This window comes from Vigna unguiculata, chromosome 6, assembly GCF_037176805.1.
Source record: "Vigna unguiculata cultivar grain cowpea cultivar isolate G323 ecotype 2 chromosome 6, ASM3717680v1, whole genome shotgun sequence".
Taxonomy (NCBI): Eukaryota; Viridiplantae; Streptophyta; class Magnoliopsida; order Fabales; family Fabaceae; genus Vigna; species Vigna unguiculata.
This window is the reverse complement of record NC_140797.1, coordinates 46,467,498-46,484,756: the sequence shown is the minus strand read 5'-3', so window position 1 is coordinate 46,484,756 and position 17,259 is coordinate 46,467,498. Positions and strand designations below refer to the sequence as shown.

Genomic DNA, 17,259 nt, shown 5'->3' with positions numbered 1-17,259 from the left:
TAAATTCTAACCTTTTTATCAATTTTTTTTTTATAAAAGTCTTCTAGTTTATTTATATGCTAAAATCGAAAACACAAATTAAGCCATTACCGTATCCGATTGTTTCCAACTATGGTTTCTAAGAAAAATATGAGCATTAACAATTGTGACGTTGAAATTGGAAACTGTTTCCCTGTAGGTCACATCTTCCCTCTGAAGAGGTGCTATATTAATAAAGTCTAGGTCTAAAACTTGTCGGAGATTAGGTGCAACGAACTAATAAGTAATCACAGCAAAAAATGTTGAAAACCCCGTCAGTTCTAGTTCAAAAACAATTTTCTCGTTATTCCTTTTTTTTTGTCCATTTTAAAAAATAAAATGAGTTTTATTATAATTAAGCTCCTTTAATTTCGATCGTGTGATTTTAATCATCAAGTTTTACCATCCAATTAGTTATTATTTAATTCGACTTATTTGAAAGAAATGCTTACTTTTGTTAATTAATTGTAATACAAGGAAACAATTCCAAATCCTATTTGACACATTTTTCTCATAATCCTCCTAATGCTGAAATCCTTTTACATTTTCACAGGACATTAAATATTTCTTCTTATTTAGCATTTTCTTTAAAATAGCAAAAACAATTACATGAAGATTTAATAGTAAGATATCGCATTGATCATGCAATAAATTCATCTATGGAAAGTAGAAGGAATCTTATTTGCAATAGTTTTGGTGAGGGGAGGCCTTCGACAATAGTTTTGGTGGAAGTAGATAAATCATGAGCTTATTTGGATACCTAGAAATGTTTTTTATAATTATTCTATTTAAAAAAACTCTTTTTAATAATAAAAAAAACTCTAAAAAAACCCTTCGGCTTAGTATCCAAATAGACCCTTGGCATATGGCCACTGGATCTAGGTAACCGATTAGCAGTCATCTGATATAGTATTAGTTTGTTTTGTCCAAAAATGATTCTTTAAGGCAGAAGGGACAGGAACAATCGAACTATAAGCCATTGTTTAAACTAAGCAGTGTTACAAAATGGGATCACTGCATTGGGGGAGACAAAACTTCAACTAGAATGAACAACAATATAATGCCTTACAATTTGATCATTAATTCAACCTCAATTTCGTAAAGCCAGATCAGCCACTGATTAAGACTCTGTTGCATCAACGGTATTCCTGGATTATATGAATTGTTAATGAAATTCTTATAACAAAAAGGAGAAACAACATCTCAGCTTCAGAATTAAAGTAACATCATCAACTTACTTGGATGTTTGTGAATCAAGCTGCATGGTGACTGGTCCATCGTTAACCAAATTTACCTGCTCCCCATTACAAGTCAGAGGATTGTTAACACAGGCATCATTACAAATTGTCACGCAACTAAGAGACCTGCACGGGGATTGAGTGGCATATGTTTTACCTTCATCATTGCTCCAAATACACCATCTGCATTTCAAATTGAAAGGAGCTTAAGATAGGGTTTCACCAGATCTTGTATGAATAAATACAGAGCAACAAATACAACTAAAACTCCTAGGATTTCAGCATTGACAAGTCACATACATAAAGAAGCTAATTATTAGACCAAGGGAAGAATATTGAACAGCCAGCATGATCTTAGGTATTCAGAAAATTATGTTTTACTATGATTTAATTAGCCATCAGTATAAAGACTCGACTGTTATAACGATGATAAGAATGAATGAGGGAATTGGACATTGCATGTCAAACAAATTTCTGAATTAACAATAACTTCATTTAATGAGTGCACGAAAAGATTCTACTGTAATTCGTCTTTGATGACCAATACGCAACCTGTTAATATTAGTTCCTCTGCTTCGTCATGGAAGAGGGAAAAGTTAAGATAATTTATGGCAAGTTCATAAATAGCCTGAATCTTTGCGGAGGAAAACGTGTACGACATTTCAATCCAGCTCACTATATGTACTATTGTAAATTCTACAGCATGATATATTAAGTTCTAATTACATTAAATACTTAAAAGTCGTAACCTGTATATTTAATATATGAATGGAAAAAAAATTAATAGCTATTTCAATTTATCACTGAAAGATGAGACAAAACAACGAATGAGAGTGAATAGCAAGAAGATAATTGTTTGGGTATGGTAATGCATCTATGTTTTGAATGCACATTAAATCTATAAAAAAAATTGAACAAATAGCGTAGAACTTCGTCGGCAAAATTAGTTGAAAGTAGAAAAAAGTATTCTGTTTGTTGACATTCATGATTCATTCCCTAAAGTGCCCTGGACGTAAATTTTTATAAGCTCTTTCAATTGAAATAAAATTCATAAAAATACAATGTCAATTGCTTAAAAGTGATCTTACCTAATAAGATCTATTTCAACTAGAATAAAATCCTTATAAAACTCTTGCAGTGTAGATATTATTATATAAATTTTATTTAAAAAACCCTTGACATATTAAAAAAGAAGAAGAATGATACAAGTATATCATCACCTTATGAAGGGAAAATTGATAATGTGACATGTATTTACAAGCCATGTATGTTATGCATATGTTGTTAGTATAATCCTTTAAGAATTACCATTATCAATTACACATAACAATTATTTAGAAAAACTGCAAAAAGGATTAAAGCAATTTTTAAATAAATATATATTTTTCTCTCTCTTTATTTTTCCAACCACACAACTTCGCAATTATATTTTCACTCAATTCTTTTCCTATTTTCTTTCTACAAGAAGAAATCGCATTTTCTTTCCTCTGTTCAAATAGAAAGTAAAAGTCATTTTAACAATTAGTTTTAATTAATTACCCAACTAAAATTGTTCAAAATGAAGGAAATTAAATTCCATAAACCATCATATGTATTACAGAAGGAGAAGAGAAAGTTACATGAAACGTATAGATACCATACCTTTGATTGCGTCTGAATTATAGGCGCTTCTAAACCTGTCAACCAAAGAGGCATAAAATGGTTTGGCTCTCTGAGGCGCCATCGCAACGTGAAAATCCGGCTTGTTACCCTTCAAGAATCCATACAACGTAAACTGACTCACTGTTAAAAAGATAAAATCAATAAATAAATTATTAGTCAAGAAATAAATAAGTAAATTTTTACATTCCATAACTCAGATTGAAAATGCTAGCACTGATCACTCACTCACCCAACAAAACCTGATAATTTTTCTGCATTACGCTGTGGTCCCACGCTTTACCCGAATTTTCATTTGGGAACAGCCTCATATTCAAGACCTTTCGGCATCTGTTAAAAGAGCAAACTAATTTGAGTAACGGGAATTTGAAATTGGAATGAAAGAGGCCAAGAAATGAAGATGACATGTAATCGGCGTCCGCGTCGGAATCGGTGTCGTGGATTCCGACGAGGACGAGAAGGCCGGGGCCAATCTCGGAGACGATGCGACCTTCGACCTCGACGGAGGCAGAGGCCACGCGCTGAACCACCGCTCGCATTGCCGTCACTGTTTTTCTTCTCACTCTGGCACTCCCAATTCGTATTCCTCTGCTTACGCCTCCTGCTCCCACACGTGGAACCCTACACCTAAACGGCCACACCAATTGCAGTTCCATCTTTTATCTATACTTGATTTGTTGGGTTAATTTTTTCCTATGCTTAAATATTTTTCCCTTCTCATTACGAGTATTTGTTTTCAATATTTAGTCCAATTTTACAAAATTTATAATGTTTGATACTATGAAATTTAGTCTTTTTATCTCTGGGAACGGTAGTATCTATGTAATGGAGTATCTTAATTAATAATTTTGAAACTAAAATAATATATTTAAATTAAGTTTAATTTTAATGTCTGATTTTTATATACAAAAATTTATTTTCTATCAATTATAAAATAGTTTGAATGAATTTTCTTGGAGTACTTTTATTTTGTACATAAACAAATAATATAGAATAATTATATTTTATTTAGTTACTACTAATACTAGCAACTAACTCTGTTTTATAGATTTTTTTTTTCGAAAATAATAGATCTTAGAACAATTATATTTCATTTAATTACTAACAACAATAACATTTAATTCTTCTTTCAAAGAAAAAAAAAATCGAAAATAATAGATCTGGTGAGAGGAACAGGGCTGAAAAGAAACTCCGGCAGTGAACGTATGTTTCATATATTGATGACGTTCGTAACTATGGCTACATTAGACTAACTGTCAATGCAGCTTGTTGAACAATTCTTTTTATCTCATTGAAATTTCCTCTTTCTAAAGAGTCCATAGTTAAAATGGGTTCGGACAAATGCAGTTCTCTATATTAAAAGTCTTTCTGTAAGGGTTTAGGATTTCGGTGTCTCGTTAAAGAAGAACAGCAGAAAAAAGGTATTCGTAATTGGAAATGCAGGGGGAGCGTACCAAAAGGATTTATTCTTGAGGAAAAGATTATAAAGGATTTAAATGTATTTCGTTAGAAATGAGAAAGTAGAACAATATATAAAAATAAAGACTCATGAACCTATTATCTTAAAGTTTTGGTTCTATATAAGGATAAAGACTCATAAACCCATTATTTTAACTTTTTGGATTGAAAATAAGTATTTTATGTTGTTGGACTTAGGTCTATATTTTCCCAATATAAACCTAACAGAGCCGATTATCAACTATTCAAGTTGTTATTCGTGAAAAGTGTATTTACATAAGGTTGATTGACATGTGGCCAATTCACGAGGCACTTACATAAGTTTTTCTAACAGCAAAAGTTTAAGAGTAAAAGAAAAAGCAACTACTTGAAGTGTTGGTGATTCGTATGTCTGTGTTGTCATGTGTAACTCCGGTGATGGAGAAGTGAGCATTGAATTTTCAGGTACTGGAGAACAGGTCATGCTCTCGTGACCCTGTCGGGAAGAAAATCAGTCACAACCTGTGTGCGTGTCGCTCTTGAATTATTGATCTTTTTGTTAAAGATGTGCTTTACATGTGCAATCACCTTTTCCCACGCATTTTGATCATTTGGGGTGTCATTGCCTTCTGGTGCTACGCGTTGGCATTGCTGACAGGATTTTACCAGACACTGGATGGTTGATAGTAGCACACAAATGGTGGAAGTAGCCCCAGAGATGACATATAAAATCCACAAACTTCTCAGCTTCAAACTTTCTGTATTGCTGGTGTCGGAGGTCGTGTTGGAGCACTTGCTGGAGCTAATCATCCACTTCTCTTCCAACCTCTTCAGCTCTGCCTTTTCTGACAGATGTAATATAGCTTTTGACACGTCTCTGGCCACTGGCGACCCTTTCTGGAACATCTGTGATAAGTTATTTGAAAACTGTCATAACTGGAACACTGATACCAGACATCCATAAAAGAAAAATTACATCTGAAATAGTATTATCACTTACAAAGCCCAGTCCTCCAAATCTGGTTCTGGGAGTGGAACCGGTGTATCTGTTGCAGTATTCAGTAATGAATACCTTTTCGTATGGGAGTTCAAGAAAGGCAGCTGCTATGCTGTTATTTTGAAAAAAATCATCATACGTGTATTCATCAGTGATATTTATTATGTTCCCTGGCGGCAACCCTTCTACTTTCTCTAGGAACGACCTAACAAATGAGTCACCATCGCAACCAATTGTCATGTTGTTCCTCTTCAACCACTGAATATCTGTGACATTCAGTTCCAGTTTTTTAACCGTGAGCATTGAAGAAAGGCTAGCAGTGTAGCTGGAGTTAAGGATCAGCACTAGCAAGAGCCATGAGACCAGCACCATGCGAGTTAAGTTGCTATGCATTTTTTCCCCTGCATCACGAAAATCACCATTAATTAAGTTTAACTCACATTACTGCTTCTCATGCTTTGCATAATTCTATTGAAAGGTTGATACTCACTATGAGCGAAAAACAAAGAGGAGAAAGTAAACCAAAGAGCGGTGCTGATTTGGCTCCCCCAATTGCCATGAAACTCAGGATTGGATTCTCTCTCAAGGTACCAAACTGCTAACATTGTGTAAATCAAAAGGGCACCTGTAACCATCCACAGTTCCCAGGTAAAGGGCTTTGTGAACATCCATGCTGAGTCTTTAGACTTTGATGGAACTACCATTGTCAATCCTGATTCTGCATATGGCACTGTAAAATCCACATACTGCATTCTTTCTTCTAGTATGGTCATGTCCCCAACTACGGCATCGTAACTCTTCCATCATTATTTAACCACAAGACAACAAAAAAAAGTAGTACAAATCAATAAAGCAGGGACGAAATGATACTCTAAATTTAAAATAACGAAGTAGTATTTGGTACAAATTATAATTATGACAACCAAACAAATTTTCGGTGGTTGAAATGCAGTTTAGCCAAATGGGAGCAATATGATATCTTACAAAATGATAACAATTTCACTTCAAAGAAAAGGTGAAAATTAGAGATGATGAAAGAAAAATGTTAGCCAGTCTATCGGAGTGTGGAAAAATGGAAAGAATTTGATACCTTGTTATAGACAAGCTGAACCAAATCATTATAGGTTCCATCAATAGGATAATACTTGTATGGCAAGTCATACCCCAAAAGGTCGTGCACACTCTCAAAAATATCGATACAAAATCCACTATATGTTGCAGGATCACCCTTATGATAATAATCAACCTTGACAAACTTGGAAAAAGAGGTTCTGCTTCGGACTGCAATTTTCATTGGATTTTGTTGAGTAGGCATATTCCAGCCTTTTGGATCCCTTTTCAGATTCCCAGGCCACCGAACAACACTGAAACATTCTGTATTACCAGCACCAGAATGTCCATCTTTTCCTGTAGGGAGGTTTTTGGTGAACCCATATTGTTCACTCCAAAAGCATAGTTCTTTGTAACTCTTCCCGGCCACATTTACCATCCTTAAAATAGAAGTCTGCTGGAGTTTCCCATCTTCAAACTGAATATGACCGCTTAAACCAAGAAAACTGCTACGCAGTATTTCTCCAAGTAAATTCTTTGGGCTCCTAGTGTTTCTACTGGTCATTCTGTCCACTGCCTGGGTCACAATTTTAATGCTATCATATGCTTGCGATGCATAAAATCCCGGGTCGCGGTTATCTTCCTCGACATTCTTGGACCAAAATGTTCTCCGGAATTCAGCCTCAAAATGTTGGTACTCGGTGCTTATTTCGGAGTAGTACGTTTTGATTCCTAAAGCTCCATCCATATAGAAAATAGCAGACTTGTTGACAGAGTCCAGCACATTTGTTATGCTCTCTGGAAGTATCCAAACTGATTCTTTGTCCACGAGTCCCATTTTTGAGGCTTCTTTAAACAAATGGATAGCCATTTCTAATGAAGATTGCAGCACAATGAAAACGCGAGATTGGGTTTGCAACAACTTCAGCTTTTCACGTATAAACCCTCCTGGTTCATGCAGAGAAGAAATAGGTGGAAGAACTAAGTGATAATCAATCGATGAACTCACATCCCGGAGGGCCTCAGATAACAGTGCTAGCATGCCATAATCACCTCCATATGCATCATCTTCATAGATAGCTACTACTCTCTGCCAACCAAAAGCTTTCACTATATCTGCAATGCATTTGATATATGATAAACCACTCTTAGTCATTCTCACCAAAAAAGGCCACCGATTAGTCATCAAGGTCGGTGTAATGGTGGGTTCTGCAAATGCTATGATAGGAACTTGAGCTCGGCTTCCTATTTTAGCCACTAGAGCTGCTTCTGACCATCTGTGCATCCCAATAATCACTTGCACCTTTTGCTTATCAATCATCTCTTCAGCTGCAAGAAAGGGTCTCCAATTCTTCAGTGAACATATGCAAGGAAGGGCAAGCTATGTTTTTAAATCTCGTCAAAACCTATTTTAGTTCCTACATTCTAATAATAATCATTTTGGTTCTCACATTTCCAAAACATGATGGCTTTTGTCCTTGGTTAAGTCAAAATGAAGAACACAGGATCAGAAACAAAACCCACCACCTTTTATAAATAGAGACTAAAATCACCAATTTTAAAATAGAAAAAGACTGAAAAAATTTTTGATCGAATCTTGAAGAATCTAAAATACAGTTTTCCCTTTGAAAAAGTTTACCCGAAGGCATATAAAGTTGAAATTTTTACTTGGCCAATGCTAGATATACTAACCAAGAGTGATAGCTCTAAGGGGATCCTCGGAGGAGTTCCGAAAATAGAGAGCCAACTTGTAGGTCTTTGAAGTGGTATTGTAACTTCGAGCTGCAATGTCCATGGCGACTTGCTGTTCTTTCCCAATGCGAGAATTCACATCAATGATTGCCCCAACAGATATAACTTGGTTGTCTGTATTTGTAGCTTCATCTTAGTAGCCATTAATAAGAACAAGGTAGATGAGTACATAAAAGAAGATCAAAGTCATTGTTAGTGCTTGAGGATTAGTTGAAAGGAAATGCATTTTGCTTCTGTATGTTTTGCTCACATGATATATTAACCTTTAGCTGAAAAATTTGGGAGTGTAGGTTGCCTCGGTCTTATTACATATATATATAAGTGAAAATTCGAGGAAAAGAAGGCAGTAAAAGCGAAATTATTAGTACTTGGATGCTAAGAATTCTGGTGGGGACGTGGAACTTGAATTTTTGTCAGTTACGGAGATGTTGACTCCATACATAAAGACAGAACAGAGAATCTTGTCACCAAAATAAGGAAGGAATATTCTTGTAGTTCCAACTTGCGTGGAAGAAATGGTGAGTAGGACTAGCTTGTAGATAGGATTAGTTTTGGATTTAGACAAATCACATCCACTAGAGATAAGCTAACTTATAATATATAAATAAATGTAACTTTATAAACTGATTTTATAAGATTAAATTTGGTTTAAAATCTACTTTTTTACCGACAATCTTGATACAAAGTAAATTGAAAGGAAAAGTTTGTTTCAATACCATGTAGCAGCAAGCAGAAGTTGCATATCGAATATAGGATTAGTTTTGTAGTTAAATTACTTCCTTTTCAAATGTAAATCAGCACTTCAATCATGCCCAACACTCTTTCGTCCTAACATGTGAGATAACAAAGGTACTTACATACACACAAGGTAATGAAACATTAGTGAAACACGTGCTAGTGGTGTTTGACTTCTTGAATTGCTAGAGTTGTCTTTTGGTGGATTATAGTTAGATATCATGTTTTTTTCTAGATGATAATAATAAAAGAGAAAAGAATGATACTATATATCAGTATGAGTAATGTGGTGTCTGTAAGGTTTAGACAATTCTTGTCACGTAAGTTATTGTACGTGATTGATTTAGCCTGTAAACAAACTTTCGAAGAAAGTGTGCTCTTAAGGTTTCGATGTTCAGGATTGGACGGAGCACGCAGGAATTCTTGATTTTGAATCAAGGCGTCATATACACTCCACACAGATACCGACAGAACATTCATATCCACTAGTTTACAAGAGTAGACTCGTAGAAAAGTACAAGAAGTTGAGAAGTTGTTCTGATTTTCGGAGAAACATGAAATGTAAAATTTGGCAAAAGACATTTCTTGGAAGAAGTAAGTTGGATGGGACCTACGACATGTGGATAACAAGAGCAAAGTTACCTGAACCACAAAACAGACACACCAAGCAAATCACAAGTCGGTCTTCGCCTAAACAGAAGGGAAAAATGAGCATTTAGCATTTAACATTTAGAGTACGACATAATAAGATTTGGACTCTGTTCGATGCAAGTTTATGGAAATTTATGTTAGTCAACGTAACTGCTACAAATATGAATAGTCAGAGGTAATATAAAATATTACAATATATATATATATATATAACTCAAATTGAAATATTAAAACATATGTGTGGCAATGATTCTGCTGCAATATCAGCCTTGTGTTTTTAGCATCTTCTGTTCCGTGGACTTTCGCAATGGACTTTGTTATAGTACCTACAGAATAAAAACTATATGATTTTTTAAATAAATTAAATCCACTCAATCTTGTATCTTATAATTATTTTAAATTCATTATTCTCAAAAACTCTAATACATTTTTTTTGTTACTAAACTAACATTTTTAGAATAATTTAAAACAGAAGGAAAGATTGTTTCTACCACTAGAGATTAGTGAAAAGTTGGGTACGGGCTTCTGAAAGCATTTATGTTTATCTTTTGTAGCATTATTATTTGTCATTTTAATGCTTTTATATTTAAAACTATTTTTTTAACCTATTAGAAAAAAAAAAAGTGCATGTAGCTATCTTATCAAGCCAATAAACTGAAATAGAATTTGATAAGAGAAAATCTTGAACGTTAGATTGTTGTTATTCACACTGATATCAACTTCTGTTACAATTTACACTGAACTAAACTATAACATTTAAGACATGCTTTTGGAAAACAAGCTTATGGAAAACATGTTCAAAGATTTTAAATTTCATGTTTCACGTATATAAACATTTTGAATTATTTTACAAATATGACTTTAAAATAAAAATATTATAGAATATTACAGAATAATTAATGTTAAAAAAAATTCAAATAACTTATTTTGGAATTTTCATTTCAAAATATACGTTTTCCCTCTTTCAGAATACGTAATTCAAAAACCTTTTAATATATTTTAAGTTGTATATTTCAAAATTTTAAAAGTCATTTATGTCATTACATTGTAATGGGAGCGTGCTTAAGGAAAATATACATATTTTACAAAATAACTATTACCTCGTGTATCTGTTGACCTTTTTATACATTTTTGTAATTCCTTTAATAGTTATTTCTCATAAAATATTATTAAAATATAAAAATAACTAAAGAGAAACCATATAAATACTTAAGTATATTAACTTTTTTTTACCATAAAATTATGTATTATACAAAAAAAAAATCTTTTACTTTGTAAAATATTAGAGATATTCGTTCTTTGTCTTTAATACAAAAACATTATTCATACCGAGACTAACAAAAATTATTAATTTTGTTAAGTTTACTGAATTTTAAAATAACACTATTAATGTAACACGTTTATACTCATTGTTGATTATATTTAAATTATTTATTAATAAAATGTACAATAGTAATGAATAAAGGGCAAAAATAAATATTTTATTGAAAAAAATATAATATCGTGTTCAAAAATTATCAATTTCTTGTGGAGGAGAAAGTAAGTAAGCAAATTTTCTGGCTTTCTAACTAGCTGGAAGTAGGGATGGCAATTAGGGCCTGGCTCGCGGGTCTGCAGAAAAAACACGGGGCAGGCCAGGGTAGTGAGCCAGCAGGCCCGCATAAGCCCGCAGCCCGTGCGGGCCAGCCCGCAAGTCCGCATAAAATTAAAAAAAAAAACTTGCACTTGTGTATATTAATTACTTCCTTTATGGACTCTTGCATTAACGTTTCAAATTCTTGTATAACTGGAAAAGACAAGTATTATGTAATTTTTAATGTGCTAAAATTTAAAGAATACATTGTGTATGTTATAGTATGAATATGATGAATATGAATATCTTGAATTATCAATTTATCATCTAATTCCCCAAAGTCTTTACTTAATTTTGTGAACTTCTTAAAATTTCCCAATTTTTAAACATTGAAAGTTTTATCATAAAAATTATAAAAAAAAGCGGGCCGGTCCGCAGACCCGCGGGCCAAAGAGTATGCGGGGCGGGCCACTATTTTCAGCCCGTATAAAGTATACGGGGCGGGACAGGCCAGCCCGCGTTGTGAGGGCCTAAACGGGCCGGCCCAGCCCGCATTGCCACCCCTAGCTGGAAGTTATTAAAGAAGACTAGGACACTGGTTTCTATGTCAGTTTTTGTAATCAAACTTGTAATAAACCACCGATTAAATTATATTTTTAGTCCCCATTTTCGTAGCAAAATTTGAATTTGGTCCCTCAATTAATTTTTATCTCAATCTGGTCCTTATTTTGAGAAATTTGACCCAATCAAGTCCTTTCCGTTAGTGGTGGAGTAACGGTGTTAAATGGGGTACCACGTGTCATCTTCTGGATTTTTTGAATTTTTTTATTTTTTTTTTTGAATTTTTTTTTTGAATTTTTTTTTATTTTTTTTGAATTTTTTTAAAATTTTTAAAAAAATTAAAATTTTGCCACGTGTCAAGCTGACATCGTGCCACATGGCAGTGACAGTGCCACGTGTCACTATTTGGGAAGTGTCATTTTCTCATTCTCAATTTGGTCCCTCTATTTTATTTTTTGTCTCAATTTAGTCCCGATTTTTGTAAAAATTATACAATTTCGTCCCCTCCAAATTAAAACAAAAATTATAAAATGTTATACAAATATTTTTATTAAATGATTTTTTTATTCAAATTGATATTTTTATTATATATTTTCAATAAAACCAAGTTTCTTTAAATTTGTTTCACATTAAATTTTATTTAAAATTGTTTTCAAATTTTAAATTTATTTGTTTTTTATTGTTACATAAACTAGTTAATTTTTCTTAAATTATATAATTGTTATTTTTATACTAACTAAAATATTTGTATAGAAATTATTGAATTTTACACATTTTAAAAATATGCAATTATTTAAAATATAAATTCAAATAAAAAACAATATTAAAGTATAATGTAATAAAATATCAATATAATTTATGAATTTTTTTTATTAATATTATTTTCTATTAACAACTTTAAAACAATTTTAAATAAAGTTTAACGTAAAATATAAATTAAAATAAACTTAATCTTGTTAAAAATATTTACTTGAAATATCAATTTTGATAGAAATATTTGTGCCTATTTGTATAGAAATTAAATTTGGTTTCAATTTGGAGGGGGACGAAATTGCATAATTTTTATAAAAATTGAGACTAAATTGAGACAAAAAATAAAATAGAGGGACCAAATTGAGAATGAGAGAATGACAACTCCCACATAGTGACACGTGGCATTGTCACTGCTGTGGCATTATGTCCACTTGACACGTGGCAAAATTTTAATTTTTTTTAAAATTTTAAAAAAATTAATAAAAAAAAAAAAATTCAAAAAATAAAAAAAAAAATTCTAAAAATCCAAAAGCTGACACGTGGCACCCCATTTAACACCGTTATTTCATTCCTAACGGAAAGGACTTGATTGGTTCAAATTTCCCAAAATAGGGACCAGATTGAGATAAAAAATAATTGAGGGACCAAATTCAAATTTTGTTACGAAAATGGGGACTAAAAGTATAATTTAACCTAAACCACCAGTTACTTACCCGTTCACCGTTTTTCTGTTCTGGTCATTCCTTCTCCATTCATAATATCATTTTTCTTTATAGTTGCTCATTGTTATGCTAGGAAAATTTCATGAAAAATAATAAATGTAAGTTGTGGATTGTTATTTCCTTTATCTACCTTTATTGTAAAGCAATAAAATAGTGGTTCAATGGAATGAAACTTTTCTCAAAGACAAAAAACTATGTTGCTTTCTCAACGTCCACTCTTGGAGCAATGAAGAAAAACATCAGTTGTAAGTCAGTTATTTCGTGAAATTCATTGAAATTAAGCCTCAGAAGACATGTAACACAATGTTTATGGAAAAAACATCAGATGACAGAGGTTGGGATTATATTTTTCCATACCAGCAGACATGGAGATTGAATTATGTTGACGTGTTTAAGATATAAGGTTGTTTCTCAACCATGTCACATCATGCTAGTAATCTGCAACTTCTGTTTGGCTGCTGACAAACAGCACCAAGCAGATGGTGGATATGACAGCACACATGACATAGAGAATCCAGAAGTTGGGGAGGGTCAGGCTCTCAGTTTCTGGAGAACGGTTTGAGTGAGGAGTCAACCAGCGCTCTTCCAAATGTTTTAGTTTTCCATTTTCTGCCAGTGTTAAAATGGCTTCAGAAAAATCTCTAGCCAGGGGAGATCCTTTTTGAAATACCTGCATATATCAGCAAAACCAATTTTCAGTTCAATGTCTAACAAGTTTGATATTCATTTTATATACGTAGTTGTAAGCACTTACAAAGCCAAATCCTCCAAATTTATTGGCAGCTGTAATTGCAGTGTAATCCTTGGGGTACTTGTTCACGAAAACCCTCTCATACGGGCTTTCAAGAAAGAGAGCATGCATTTTTTTGCTTTTGAATTTATCTACAATGTCATGTTCTCCATCAACGTGTATTATTTGATTTGGATGGAACTCATACACATGTATCATGTAGTTCTTTACAAAGGAACTGCGGTTTTCACAACCAACTGATAAACTGTTTTGCTTTAGCCACTGAATATCTCTTTGTGAAAATCGTTTGACAGTTAGCATTGAGGAAAGGTTGGCAGTGTAGCTTGAGGTTAGAACAAACACAAGAAAAAGCCATGCAGCAACTACTACTCGTGCAGAGTTGCTTCTTATTCTCTCCCCTGAGCCACATTGAAGAACAAATCTATGAAATCTAACATTTAAAACTAATCAGTTTTGACCTTGAATATATAACTAAAAGGAATGTGATAGAGTTTTCATTATTTGCATATTTATACTTACTATGAGCAAAAAATAGAGAAGAAAAGGCAAACCATAGTGTGGTGCTGATCTGATTTTCCAATGGACCACCAAAATCTGGATTGAACTCATGCTCCAGGAACCATACGGTGAACACTGTGTAGATGAGAATGCAAATAGTAACGAGCCACATTTCCCAGCTAAAGGGTTTCATAAACAACCACGTTGACCCTTCAGTCTCTATGGGAAATATAACTGATAAACTCGAATCAGTGTATGGTAGAGTGAACGACACATCCTTTGATCGGTTGGCGAGTATTGTTACATCTCCAACAATAGCATGGTGGGACTGCAGTTATTCAGTTTTCTATAAGTGTTCTCTGTTATTCAATTGGTCATGAAACAAATAATCACGAAAGTCTAAAAGGAGGACACAATTTAAACTTCAAAGAATACTGGGAAGCATTTTGTGTTGAGAAATTTGAACAATAGGAAAAACTTGGTATGGTTTTTCTTTTCCTTGAAAAACGATATTTTCTATGCCAATTTGGTGCAAATACAAGTATCGGATTGTACAAATTCAACGGTAAATTAATAAGATAAGAAACAATTTGCTTTGTTTTTGGTGTAATGTTATGTTGTGGTGTGCAATGCATATATTCAAGAAGAGACTAAAAAGGCAAATACATGCTTAGGAGAATAACCTTATGTTCAGAGGGGTGATTATGAATACAGAATCATTACCTTTTCTATTACATTCAGTAGAAGCTTATCATAGGATTCATTGAAGGGCTCAAGTACATAGGGAAGGTCACCATACTTGTAACTCAGAATTTTTCTTGCCTCGAGGAAAAGACGAATACAGAAACCATCATATTTCTTTGGAGGGTCTTCTTTCAGAAAATTTTCAAAAAAAGGGTTTATAGGAATTGCCACTTTCAAAGGTTCTGCGTCAGTCGGCATTTTCCATCCCTTAGGATCAGCAGAAGTGAGGCCTCCTGGCCAAACCACTGGGCCAAGAAAGATATTTGTAGCATAATCACCTTTTGTTTCTCTGTCTTTCAGTATTTTAAGAGATTTACCAAACTTCAATTTCGGGGTCCAAAAATCTAATTCCTTGCATTCCCTATTAACCACGTTTATCACTCTCAACACAGGAGTTTTGAATAGATGACCATCTTTGAAGCTTATATTACCACTTAAACCATTGAAATCGCTAGATAACAATTTTTCCAACAACACCCTTGAATTACTAGATTTGCCATTCATTCTCTCCAAGGCCTTTGTGATTAATGTAACGCTATCATAAGCTTGCAATGCATCTGATCCTGGTTTTGTATGCTCATCAGGTTGGAAATTTTCCTGCAATTGGTTATAAGAAAGAGAACTTGTAGAATAATAGGTTTTGATTCCTAAAGTACCTTCCATAGAGGATAAAACAGATTTATTTGCAAAGTCTAACATACTTGTGACCCCCTCGTTCATTATCCAAGCTGAATCTTTCCCCAACAATCCAATTTTCTTAGCTTCTCTGAACAAATGGGCTATCATAGGGAATGTTGCTTGAAGAACAACAAAAACACGAGATTGCAGTGGCAAAAGCTTAAGCAATTCGTCCAGAACAAACCCTTTTGGATCAGATAAAGAAGTGAACGATGGAAGAACTAAGCGGTTCTCTATCTGAGAGTCACCCTTTTGGAGAGCCTCAGAAAAGAGGCTTAACATTCCAGAATCACCACTGTAAGGGTTGTCTTCATATATAGCTATAACCTTCTGCCAATTGAACTCATGGATAATATCTGCAATGCAGTTTATTTGTGCGGCCTGATCTTTTGACATTTGAATCAGAAAAGGCCAACGATGTTGCATTGAAACAGGAGGGATTATTGGGGGAGAAGAAAATGAAATAATTGGAATTTGAGCGCTGTTTCCACGATCAGCAACTAGAGTTGCTTCTTGCCATGTCCCCGTGACAATAATGACTTCAACTTTTTTCTTAATGATCAGTTCTTCAGCTGGAAAGCAGAAGAAGCGATATATTTTTTAAGTGATTAAGTGAAAGAAAGTGAAAAGAAGTTTACCACCGAAAAGTTAATCATCAAATAGTGCTCACCAGATGAAGCTGCTTGTAATGGAATTCCACCAGAGTCGCGGAAGAAAAGGTTTATGTTGTGGTTCTGTGAATGATTATTGAAATTTTGTGCTGCAATTTGCATGGCCCTTCTCTGTTGTTTTCCTGTCTTTGAATTGACATCAATGAGCACGCCAACACTTGTATTTTGGAAACTGTAGGCAACCCGAGCGCCAATGAGGAGAAGCAAGATTGTTAGAGATATCCGAACCAAAATATTTGATAGTGCTTTGGAAGTTTGGATATTAAAATTCATATTGGCTACTGACACAAAAATTAAGTTTCATCAGAGTGTTGCTATATTTATGTAATGTAATGAAATACACGGTGTAGGGGCTGGTTGTGAAAACCTCGTAAAACCACTTTTGTGACAACACAAGTTAAAAGTGGGTGGCAGAAAAAGTTGACATCTAGGCATGCTATTGGTTGGTAAGTCGAAAAATTTCTGCTAAGCATTTAATGACCAAGCTTCATCCTTTGCTCGTAAATACGAATGAACTTCAAACATCCTCATTATTTAAGGCACTTTGAAGTAAGAGGTGTGAGTGCATTCCTCTATTATAAGACAAAGTACTTAGGCTTTATGACTTTTAGGAGGAGTTAGCCTTAGCTACGTGTGAGTAGTAACTGTTCAGCCTCGTGTACAAGACTTGTAATTGTTTTTAATATTATGAGAAAATTTTGCGACATTTATTTTCATAACAACATGGTATTAGTAACTTAGGTTAGAAATTCAAGGTGAATTGCCGACCTT

General features: G+C 33.7%; 3 protein-coding genes across 4 annotated transcripts; all 3 read right to left on the bottom strand.

The window, feature by feature from the left end:
* Nucleotides 1-934: 934 nt before the first annotated feature.
* On the bottom strand, nucleotides 935-3,614 carry LOC114188735 (D-Tyr-tRNA(Tyr) deacylase family protein). Of its 2 annotated transcripts, none has more exons than XM_028077366.2 (6): nucleotides 3,321-3,603; nucleotides 3,148-3,245; nucleotides 2,898-3,038; nucleotides 1,414-1,439; nucleotides 1,257-1,312; nucleotides 935-1,166 (listed from the first exon to the last, which is right to left on the bottom strand). In XM_028077366.2, exons 1-6 carry the CDS (start codon nucleotides 3,569-3,571, stop codon nucleotides 1,139-1,141), a joined length of 600 nt encoding a protein of 199 aa, XP_027933167.1. In that variant the 5' UTR covers nucleotides 3,572-3,603; the 3' UTR covers nucleotides 935-1,138. The 2 variants fall into 2 exon arrangements, with proteins under 2 accessions (XP_027933167.1, XP_085530684.1); XM_085674558.1 differs by lacking the exon at nucleotides 1,414-1,439 and adding an exon at nucleotides 1,519-1,523 and having other exon boundaries at nucleotides 981-1,166; nucleotides 1,257-1,373; nucleotides 2,893-3,038; nucleotides 3,321-3,614.
* Nucleotides 3,615-4,607: 993 nt separating this feature from the next.
* Nucleotides 4,608-8,841, bottom strand: LOC114189001 (glutamate receptor 2.7-like). Its single transcript, XM_028077695.2, has 5 exons — nucleotides 8,092-8,841; nucleotides 6,440-7,728; nucleotides 5,840-6,146; nucleotides 5,353-5,750; nucleotides 4,608-5,258 (listed from the first exon to the last, which is right to left on the bottom strand). The coding sequence occupies exons 1-5, from the start codon at nucleotides 8,192-8,194 to the stop codon at nucleotides 4,833-4,835; spliced, it is 2,523 nt and encodes an 840-aa protein (XP_027933496.1). The 5' UTR covers nucleotides 8,195-8,841; the 3' UTR covers nucleotides 4,608-4,832.
* Nucleotides 8,842-13,405: 4,564 nt separating this feature from the next.
* Nucleotides 13,406-16,816, bottom strand: LOC114188616 (glutamate receptor 2.7-like). Its single transcript, XM_028077185.2, has 5 exons — nucleotides 16,488-16,816; nucleotides 15,119-16,389; nucleotides 14,417-14,723; nucleotides 13,901-14,295; nucleotides 13,406-13,816 (listed from the first exon to the last, which is right to left on the bottom strand). Exons 1-5 carry the CDS (start codon nucleotides 16,759-16,761, stop codon nucleotides 13,577-13,579), a joined length of 2,487 nt encoding a protein of 828 aa, XP_027932986.2. The 5' UTR covers nucleotides 16,762-16,816; the 3' UTR covers nucleotides 13,406-13,576.
* Between the last annotated feature and the right edge of the window lie 443 nt (nucleotides 16,817-17,259).

Excerpts from the sequence above, each read along its gene's own strand:
- LOC114188735 (XM_085674558.1), bottom strand. The coding sequence starts at position 3,571 with ATGGAACTGCAATTGGTGTGGCCGTTTAGGTGTAGGGTTCCACGTGTG. Across the intron at positions 3,246-3,320 it reads GACGCGGACGCCGATTACAT|ATGCCGAAAGGTCTTGAATA; the intron begins GTCATCTTCATT and ends CTCTTTTAACAG. Across the intron at positions 1,167-1,256 it reads CTTGATTCACAAACATCCAA|GAATACCGTTGATGCAACAG; the intron begins GTAAGTTGATGA and ends CATATAATCCAG.
- LOC114189001 (XM_028077695.2), bottom strand. The coding sequence starts at position 8,194 with ATGGACATTGCAGCTCGAAGTTACAATACCACTTCAAAGACCTACAAG. Across the intron at positions 7,729-8,091 it reads CCTTAGAGCTATCACTCTTG|CTGAAGAGATGATTGATAAG; the intron begins GTTAGTATATCT and ends CCTTTCTTGCAG. Across the intron at positions 5,259-5,352 it reads GATTTGGAGGACTGGGCTTT|ATGTTCCAGAAAGGGTCGCC; the intron begins GTAAGTGATAAT and ends AACTTATCACAG.
- LOC114188616 (XM_028077185.2), bottom strand. The coding sequence starts at position 16,761 with ATGAATTTTAATATCCAAACTTCCAAAGCACTATCAAATATTTTGGTT. Across the intron at positions 14,724-15,118 it reads TACTGAATGTAATAGAAAAG|TCCCACCATGCTATTGTTGG; the intron begins GTAATGATTCTG and ends GAATAACTGCAG. Across the intron at positions 14,296-14,416 it reads TTCTCTATTTTTTGCTCATA|GGGAGAGAATAAGAAGCAAC; the intron begins GTAAGTATAAAT and ends AATGTGGCTCAG.